The sequence below is a fragment of the Rhinolophus ferrumequinum genome, chromosome 6, assembly GCF_004115265.2.
Source record: "Rhinolophus ferrumequinum isolate MPI-CBG mRhiFer1 chromosome 6, mRhiFer1_v1.p, whole genome shotgun sequence".
In the NCBI taxonomy this organism is placed as follows: Eukaryota; Metazoa; Chordata; class Mammalia; order Chiroptera; family Rhinolophidae; genus Rhinolophus; species Rhinolophus ferrumequinum.
In genome coordinates this window covers 44,575,578-44,586,118 of record NC_046289.1, presented here as the reverse complement: position 1 = coordinate 44,586,118, position 10,541 = coordinate 44,575,578, and the positions used below count along the sequence as shown (strand labels likewise).

The 10,541-nt window shown below is 42.9% G+C and overlaps 1 protein-coding gene across 1 annotated transcript in view; it reads left to right on the top strand.

The window, feature by feature from the left end:
- Positions 1 to 1,311: 1,311 nt before the first annotated feature.
- Positions 1,312 to 10,541, top strand: part of MAP2K1 (mitogen-activated protein kinase kinase 1) — a 71,073-nt gene continuing 61,843 nt past the window's right edge. Inside the window, exon 1 of the mRNA XM_033107263.1 lies at positions 1,312 to 1,906. Coding sequence (XP_032963154.1) covers positions 1,827 to 1,906 — 80 coding nt within the window. The 5' untranslated portion in view covers positions 1,312 to 1,826. The remainder of the gene's footprint in view (positions 1,907 to 10,541) is intronic.

Below are 10,541 nucleotides of genomic sequence, written 5' to 3'. Positions count from 1 at the left end.
TGAAAAGCTCAATCGATTTGTCAAAATTCCACCAGTATTCATTTGCACTAGTAAATATAAAACTGTGCTAGAATTAAGATAGCCTGCCTTGCTCCTCAATATACATTGTTCTGAAAAAATTAGTTTCAATTAATTTTTATGTTTATTATTTTACTCTGATATGAAAAGTTGGCATATTTAACATGAATACAGAGTGACATCTACACACACACATGCATACATTTACATGTTTTCCTATATATTGAAAACTATGTGTTCACATCAATACTTCCAATTCCAAAACAACACCACAGGGTTTTCTCTCTTTCCCTTTCCTTCCTTTCCTGATTTGAAACTTCTTTTTCCCACAGTGAGAAATCTGGCTATATTATCTTTAATCATATTTAGGCCCCCATCTAAGCTTCCATGCCTCTCCACTTGGCTCTAGGGCTACAAGATTTAGTGGAGGGCTGCCTACTTGGTGGGCACGCCCTCCTCACCCTCTCTGCTTTCTACAGCCTCCTTCCCTGCTTGAGTGGCTGACACCCTGCTCTGGACCACCAGTTGTAGATGCTTACTTTGTTTCTGCACACCTAATGCCTTTAGGATTACTTTAGCAAGGACAAAGGGGAAAACTGGATGAGCATATTTGAGTAGGCATTGTGCCTCTTTTATCTTAAGCTTTTTATTCTCATCTTTACTCTTCAAGTTTCATAGAGCTGGGCTTATTGGATGAAAGGGTTTTTTATTTAAGGCTTTAAAAAATATTACTAATCTGCTCTCAAACAGATTGCCCCAATTTACAACCTTATCAATACTGAGTATTCATCTCACTGTACCCTCATCGGTAGATCAGTGGTATTACATATATATGTATGTAATATATATATAATATATATATATATGTTTGTATGTATATATATAATATATACGTATGTATGTACATATATACCAGATTGTTAAGCACAAGGAGTCTCTCAACAAGTTTTCTAATCTCCCACTTTGCCTCTCCTCTTGTCATGAGAAGGGGTTCTTCACCTTATTTTATTTTATTTCATCTCTGTCAATGTAACTTAGTCCCGGGGCTCCAGTCACTACAGAGGAGGAGTCAGCAGGGTACCGTCCAGAATAAACTCAACACAACGGCTCCCTGGGGGAACCAGGATGCATGACGTCCTTTTCCGGAGGGTCTACCTGGCTGCCTCCGGTCAGCAGAGGGCGCTGTGGAACCCGCGCCGGACTCCGCCCCCAGGGCAGCGCGCCGCGCCCCCGTGACGTATTTCCGCGTCATCTGCCTCCGAGGCTTGCTCCCATTGGCTGTCGGCGAGGCAATTGGGGCGGAGCCGAGTGGGTGTGTGGAAAAGGCAGCAGCCCCAGTGGGGGGCGGGGGGCGAGGCTTCCCCCTTCCCCACCCCTCCCCCGCCTCCCGTCCCTCCCAGGGACCGCTTCGCGGAGCGGCTAGAAGCGCGGCGACGGCGGTGGCGGTACTTTCTTGGGTTGTGGTTGGAGCAGGGCTCTGGTGCGCGCTCGGCGGAGCCGCTCGAACCCGAGGAGACCCGTTGACTGAGGGAAAGCGGGAAGGAATCCCGGGCTGCCGAACTGCGCCGGCGAGGAAGCCCTTCGGTTCCCTGTGCGCCGAGCCCTGGGCGAGTTAGGGTGGGGGTCCCGCGAGACCGCCACCAGCTCCTCGGCGCTGAGGGGACCGCGCGGGGCGCGCCCCCTCGAAAGCAGCCCCCAAGCCCGCGACTCCCAGTTGGCCCCGCGTGGCGGTCGCGGGGCAGCGCAGAGGGAGGAAGCAGAGGGGCCGCCTTCCCCTTGGAGTTGGAAGCGCCTTTCCCGGGTTCAAAATGCCCAAGAAGAAGCCGACGCCCATCCAGCTGAACCCGGCCCCAGACGGCTCCGCGGTTAACGGCACCAGCTCGGCGGAGTAAGTATGGGGTGGGCGGCGACCGCCAGGCTGGGCTGGCGAGGTCCCCGAGGGGGTGCAGGAGCTTGTGCACCGCGCGCCGAGCTCCGCTCGAGTTCGTCACGTACGTCTCGGAATGGCAGGAGCGAGGAACTCCCGGCTGCCGTGGTATCTGTGACTAAGCACTGATTGTGCTCCGGATTCAGGCCAGTCAGTCTCGATTTTTCCCCTCTTTCCCGACCCCTTCAGTCATCCCTGGCCACAAGAAAATGAAAGATTGGTTCACCCGCCGCCCCGCCCCCCTCCCCCCGCTGTTTTCTGAATTCGATCCTCTGGGATTCTGACTTGTAACGGGGAGAAGGGAACACATTCTTGGAAAGAATTAAGATGTTATCTGCATCTTGGAGACTGGCTCAGGGTATGGAGTGGAGTTGGGACCAACTAGAGCATCCTCACCTAGGTGCCTGACACCTGTGGGCCGGGAATGCCTGGTTGCCGGCCCGCTGCCTGGCCAGCGGGGGCGTGTGTACACCGACAACCCCGTGAGGCTCTTCCATCGCCGACTTTGGGGGCTCCTGGTCCTTGCCCTTCTTCCTGGAAACCATCTGGTCTGATAGGGAGCGGCTTTCCTTTTCATCTGACTTCATTCATTCCTTCATTCTCTCTTTCATTCATTCCTGCATTCTGCAAATCACTCCTCACCAGTGCCTCTCCTGGCATTTGTTACTTCCCCGTGATCCCCACACTCCTGACACAGGAACACCAGGGCCACGAATACTACACACAAGATGCTCCATCTTTGCAGCTTCCAGGGTTGCTCACGAACCAGCACTCGATTACATTAAATTATAATGAGATTGTTTCATGGGGGTTTCTGAGCTCCCCCAATTTTTTTGGTTTGGGGTGAGGTACAGGAACGACTGTGTAGGGGAGAGAGACCCTGCTAGCTGGAGAAATAACCAGGAAAGATTTGGCTCTTATACTTTTACCTGCACACGGGAGACTTTAGGAAGCTAGCTGATTAAGTGAATGGAGCAGTCCTGAACCTTCTGCCCTTCGGTGATTTCTGTAACCTTCCTTCCTCTCTAGATTTTCATAGTCCAGGGACCTGTTGGTGACTTTGTCCATCTCTGTAATGATCCTAAGGCCAGTAGTGGACCTGTGGTGTGAGCTCAGCCAGGTTCTTCACACCTGCTCCCAACAAATCCTCTTCAATCCCCTAGTGTCTGTTTTGCATGATATTGACTTGTACAGGTCAGTGCATTGCTTTGCAAACATTCATTTAGTTTTAGTGTACAGAATTTTATCCCCTTAAAACAGATTGAAAACCCCCAGAGACAGGGGATTCCTTAGTAACTGTCACTGTTTTCAGGACTAACTTTTGACCTTTTGTTTTGAACAGAGTGAATTCTGGCTGAATGTTGTGACCTGATCATTCTGCTCCTATTTGATTTGGAGGAAGGTACTAAGTAGAAGTACCTGTTCATTCTGTTGTTAATTGTGACACTACAGTTGTATTCTTGCAAAGGGGAGGAAATTTCATTAACAGAAAATCATACAGAGAGGAAAAGAAGAAGCTACCCTGGAGCTGATGGCAGAAAAATTTGGGTGGGACTGGGAGATTCTAAACAGTGGTTAAGAGGTTGGACTCTGGAGTTAGGCTAAGTTTGAAACTTGGCTGTGTTACTTGTAGTTTTGTGACTAGGGACAAATCTTTTAGTCTTTTTAAGGCTTAGGTTTAGTTTTTTCATCTGTGAAAATGGGGCTAATGATAGAACTGACTTAGGGTAGTTGTGAAGATTAAATAAGCTAATACATACCGTGTTTCCCCGAAAATAAGACCTAACTGGACCATCAGCTCTAATGCGTCTTTTGGAGCAAAAATTAGTATAACACACGGTCTTATTTTAATATAGTATTTAAGACCGCGTCTAATATAATGTAATACCCAGTCTTATTTTAATGTAAGACTGGGTCTTATATGTTATAAGACCGGATCTTATATTAATTTTTGCTCCAAAAGATGGATTAGAGATTATGGTCCGGCTAGGTCTGATTTTCGGGGAAACATGGTAGTAAATCTTCCATAAACGTTAGTTAGTGCCTTTGTTAATTGGATAAATGTTGAGAAGGCTGAAGGAAACTGGAAGGTAATTTTCATTCCTCCGGTGGATATGTGTGTGTGTTAAGGTGCCTTTGCTTCTGGATGACTCTCCCTTGCTTAGTTTTCTGTGCCATCTGCATCCACCTCCATGACTCATTGCTGTGTTACAATAGGAGGCATCTTTGTGTAGGCTGCCTGAGACAAACAGGGACTGTTCCACTACATTTTCTGGCACTAATGGGACAAGGGTTGGTATTAGAAGCTGTACACATCTTCATCTTTCACCTTTGAGAGTGTTTCTCAAGCAAAGCTACTGTTACCGTGATTTCTGTGATTCCATCAGGGCACAGTTGTGAACTCTATCATACAGTGTAAACTAAAGAAGAAAAAAATCCATTGACAGTAAAGAACTATTGGTATTAAATTGGCAAGATTGCTTCTCTGTGGCTCCCTGGCACCTTGTCTGAACGTAGCGCTTAACCCGTTCAGACAGAGCTAGGTTATGTGGAACCTGAAGTTTATGCAGGTTCTGGGAGGTGCTTGAAGAAAATGAATACAAAAATACTTCTTTTGCAGGTTTTGCAAAAAACGTATGATCATATTGGAAGGGTGCTAAGTGTTGGAATGAAATTAATTGGGAATAAGATCATATTCCCCTCTTTAAAATGTTTTCATGGTTTCATTGCAGTTAGAATAAAATCCAAACTTCTTATATTGGACTATGAGACTCTGAGCCACTGTGTGGCTCCCACCCCCATCTCTTTGATTACATTTCCTGCTGCTCCTTTCTTCCACCACATTGGTCCTGTTTCACTTCCTCGGTGGGATGATCCGTGCTCCCATCAGGCCCTTGCATGTGCTGTTCCTTTTTGCCTGAATCATCCTTTCCTCTTCTCAAGTTAGGAAGGAAGCAATCTTCACCTCTCTACTTAAATGTCATTTCCTCAGAGATGTTCACAGACTACCTAAAGTAGATCCCTTTTTCTCATGTCACCTCAGTAGTTTTTTGCTTTTTTTTTAAAAAAAAAAGTTAATTTTTTTTAACTTTTATTTATTTAAGTGTGTTTTTCCAGGACCCGTCAGCTCCAATCAAGTAGTTGTTTCAGTCTAGTTGTGGAGGGCACAGCTCACTGTCCCATGTGGGGATCGAACCGGCAACCTTGTTGTTAAGAGCACTGCACTCTAACCAACTGAGCAATCGGGCCACCCTTGCACCTCAGTTTTTAATGACACTCATTCACTATCAATAATCTTTTCCTAGGGTATTTTTAATATTTCTCTCTTCTGTACGCCATAAACTATAAGCATAGGGCTGCTTATTTTTGATTCACTGTTCTGTAAGTAGTACCTAGAATACAGTATTTGGCACATAAATAAGTGCAGAAATGTTTGTTGAGTGAATTGTTGAGTGAATGAAATTTCTAATATTTGTACAATGTGTTTAATAATTTTTATACCTTTTCATTTTTTCTTTTATTTTCCCTCTTATTCTTATTCCCCCACCCCCATTTGCTTTTCTTTCACAGTCACTATTCACTCACTCTAGGGTATTCAGTGTATAGTCTTATCAGTCTACCCTTTTGTTAGGTATATGTGTACCTTTGTGAGGTAGATAGTATTGTTTTGTATGTTTCTGTGCTTAGAATGCTGAATACTATTGTGCTATTATTCAGCCTGAAAAAAGGAGGTCCTGCCATTTGCGACAACATGGGTGAACCTGGTGGACATTATGCTAAGTGAAATAAGCCAGACATAGGAAAAAAGTACTGCATGGTATCACTTATAAGTGGAATCTTAAAAAAGTGGAATACACAGATACAGAGTAGAAAGGTGCTTGTCAGGGATGGGGGGGTGGGGGAAATGGAGAGCTATTGGTCAAAGGGTAGAAAGTTGCAGTTATGTAGAGTGAACAAGTCTAGATCTATGTATAGCATTATGACTCTCGTTAATACACGGTACTGAATATTGGAAATTTGCTACGGTAACAGAGTAGATTTTAGGTGCTCTTACCCCACACACACACAAATGGTAACTATTTGAGGAGATGGATAGATTAATTAGCTTGACTAGTAATCATTTCACTATGTCTACTTATATTAAATCATCATGTTGTATACCTTAAATATATTCAGTTTTTATTAAAAATGTTATTGTACTATAAATCTGCATTAGTCGGGATAGACTGGGTTAAGTTGAAGTAACAACAACAAAATCTTATTTAACACACTTCCAGGTCAGGGGGAAGCTCTGTTATTTTGATTCCATCAGGGACCAGGCTGATGGAGGCACCATCTCTGAGATACGCGTATGTGAGAAGGGAATCTTGTGAACCACATTTTGGCTTTTAAAGTTTCTGCCCACAAGTGACCCATGTCACTTTTGCTCCCATTTTATTGGCCAAAGCATATCACATGGTCACACTGATCTTCCCAGGGGGCTGGGATCTTCTTGGAAAAGAACCAGAATATTTGAACAGGAGCAGTGTTCCTTTTCCCAAACTCTTATTTCAGTTTCTTATCTTTAAAAAAACCCCACGTTTCTGAGATCTCTTCATGATGCTGTATGTGCATATAGTTCACTATTTCTCTCAGTTGCAGTCCGTCATGTGCACGTACCACATCTCACTTGTTATTCCCCTAGAATAAGACCCCTGTTGTTTCCAGCCCCATGATGCCTTACCCAGTATGGCTGTGACCACCCTTGTGCGTAGCTCCTTTGGACCCGCGTGAGAGTTCTCTGTGGAGTGAATGCACTCAGAAATGGGATTGCTGGGTCTTAGGGTACCGTGCCTGTCTTTCCAAGATGAGGCACATACTTAATCTTTCTTTGTTTTGTACAGAACACTTTTAATCTCCATGAGGATAAGCCTGAGCCGTAAGTAGAAATCACAATAGCAACACAGGGTACTTCTCAAGACCTCACTTTTTCTTTGACCTTAGGCAAGTCCTTTGTACTTTCTGCCATTTAGTTTCCTTGCCTGTAGAGTGGAGATAATAATGGTTTATAAAATCTTTACCTTGATGGCTTACAAGGCCCTACGTGATCAGGTCCTTTGTTTTCTCCCACTGTCCCCTTCACTCGTGCACTCTAGCCACAGTGCTCTCCGTGCTGTTCTGAAGTAGGGTGGGCCCGTCCCTGTCTCAGAGCCTTTGCACTTGCCATTCCCTCTGCCTGGAATGCTCTTCTCCCAAATACCCACATGACTTGCTTCCTCATTTCCTTCCGACCTCTGCTCAAATGTCCCCGCACAGAGGACATCCTGATCACTCTAATAAAGCACTCGCTGTCATTCTCTACGCCTTTGTTGTGCTCTCCTTTCCTTCATAGCACTTACCGCTAAGTAAAATTGCATTGTGTACAAGTATTTATCTGCCCCCATCATTAAAATGTAAATTTCATGAGGGTGAGGGCTTGGCTTTGTTCCTTGTTCTGTATATAGAACAGTGTCTGGCCCCTAGTAGGTACTCAGTAGATATCTGTTGATTAAATGATTGAATAATTTCTACTTGGAAGGAGTATTGTGAAGATTAAATAAGATAAGTGCTTCGAAGACCATAAGGTGCTAAATAAACAGGAGGGTGCATTGCTTGTTCTTGGTGGCAGCCACAGATTGTGGATTTTGAACCATTTCAAGGTAACCCTGAAACACTCAGACTTAAGTTTTGCATTCAGAGCATAGTTTATAGCATCAGCAATTCTGCCGTGTTTGTAAGGGACACACACCTGTTCTAGTGTGAAGGCCTTTAAGGAAGGGAACAAAAAGGTTGAGATCGGGTGATGTGCTTTTTCGGGGTCTCTTACAGGTTTTCAAGGATGTGCCCCATGATAACTAGGGGCTTTTGAACTGATTTTGTAGTTTTGAACTTGGATGCTTCTACTGGTTTGTTGCTGTAGTAATACTGGTGCTGTCTCTTGAGAACAGCTTCTGGTGAAAAGTAAGGCCAGCTGAAGCCCATGTGCTTGGGAAGAACGTCTCTGCTGTTGTTAAAGCAAATACAGAATGGAAAACAATTCCTAAAGTTGACTTAGCCAGTGGCAAGGAGATGTGTGGAGCTCTTGTGCGAACATAAACACAAAATTCTAATTTCACTTATTTGTGCATCTTTGAAAGAAAGGGAGAGACTACTTCAGTAGTGTAGCTGTTGACCCTGCTTTATCCATCTAGTTTGGTTTTTCTCTTTCCCAGTTCACCTGCTGTGGCCCACACTGACTCATCTCCTTATTGTTCTCCCCTTGCCCCAGCATACTGCTTCTTACCTCTGTCTAGTCTTGCTCACATGGTTTCCTTTGTCTGGAATGCCCTCCTCCGATTTCCTGTGTGATTTTATTTTTGTTTTGTACTTGCCACCACACTTTAGCTTCTACTGTGTTTCTGCGAAAATAAGACCTAGCCAGACAATCAGCTCTAATGCGTCTTTTGGAGCAAAAATTAATATAAGACCCGGTCTTATAGTAAAATAAATATAGTAAAATAATATATTATATTATATTATACCCGGTATTATATCCGGTCTTATTTTACTATAAGTATTATAAGTATTATATTATATTATACTTATTTTACTATAAGTATTATAAGTATTATATTATATTATACCCGGTCTTATAAGACCGGTCTTATAAGTCTTATAAGACCGGGTAGAATATAATATAATACAATACTTATTTTACTATAAGACCGGGTCTTATGTTAATTTTTGCTCCAAAAGATGCATTAGAGCTGATTGTCCAGCTAGGTCTTATTTTCGGGGAAACATAGTATAAGGGCAGGGACGATGACTGTCTGGTGTACTGATATTTCCCCAGCGTCTAGCACAGTGCCTGGAATGCATGAATGCTACCCATCTTTCAAGACCGAGCATAAATCTCATTTGCCATATAGCCTTTTCTGAGTAACTCCATGATAGTCTAGGACCTGGGTTTGAGACTTAGTTATACACCACATCTTAATTGTTGCCCTTGAGCATGTCATTTAACTTCACTGAGCCTTGATTTTCCTTCTTAGTAAAGTAAGGATGATAATGGAGCAAACCTGTGAGGGCAGGTGAGCATCACCTGAAATAATGTAGGAAAGTGCTTTATGATTACTGACAGGCTGTCCAAATGGGAAGTGTTGGTAAGGATGCCAGCTGTGAGTTCCTTCTCAGATAGCTTGACTGGTACCTTTGATCTTAATACCAACCTGCAAATGTCGATAAATCACGTTGATTTAGACGTTGTATATGCTGCTCATCCTTTAAAATCCAACCCCAACCTGCATCTAATCAAGTCTGAAACCTAACTTCCTGTTTATAGCAAATACAGGGACAGAGGAACAAGTTAAATGGCACCAGGAGGAAACAGACAAATCCAGGATGTGGAATATTCTCTGAGACAACTGATCCAGTCTCTTTAAAAAGTCAGTGTCATAGGGTAAAAGTTGGGGGATGGGTAATGGTGTTGTTCTAGAATAAGAGACTAAGGAACATGCCAACTAAATGGAATGCATGAACCTCGATTGGGTACTGAATCAAAGAATGAAATAGCTATAACATGCATTCTTGGCACAATTAGGGAAATTTGAATAGAGTTGTTAATTTTTTAGATGTAATAATAGTATTATTATGTAGGAGAGTTGTGATTCACAGCTGATGCATGAAACTTATATGAAATTGTTCAGAAAAAATACACATACATGCATAATGGACAAAGCAAATGCGGCAGATATTCACATTTGTTTAGTTTATGAGTTTCACTATTTAGTCTTCATTTTTCTGTATGTTTGAAAAACTTTGTAATACATTTTTTAAAAGTGCCCCCAAACCAAAATTCATCCTAAGTTTTACGCCTTTTTTAATGTTAACTCACATTTTTCTCTTCCCTTTTGAACTTCTGGCCTATTTGTGTAATAAACACCACATTAAATGCAATATTTTTTTAATCATAATGCTTTCTTACTCACTAAATGTTCCATTTGTGTCTTTATTTCCTTAACTTGATTATTAGGGATCATGTATTTTGGATCCCTGTGTCTTATAACACTGTTGATATCAAATAAATAATTTTTGGTACAGTGGACAAAGCCAAAATAATGTTGAACCAAATAAACCAATAAAAAAAACTCCTTGCTAGCTTTCCTCTATATGAATTGGTAGTTATTTCCAGCATCATCACAGGAAGCACAGGTCAAGCAGTGGCAAATCTTTCTGACATGTTGAAAAAAAAAATCCAGAGAACCCACAGGCTCGGAAGAAGATGCAGTGAGTCTAAGAAGAAAGCATAGGGTCCCAATTTTGTTTCTGTTGTTCTTTCCAGAAGTTGCCACTTTTGAAAAATCATGGTCTCTGACTGACACTTGATTTGTGATTTTATTTCATGTCCTGTGCCCTGGTTCTGTTGCCTGAAAGCTCAGAACTGTTGGAGGCTCACATACCTGTTTGCAAAGTTAACACCTCTCAGGATGAATGATGTTTTGTTTTAAAGTAGCAGGTGTTCTCTGAATCCTGGTGCAGGGCCCACTGCTAAAAATGCTGATCCTGCCTCCGATTTCTTGGTAGGTCCTTGGGGCCTCCT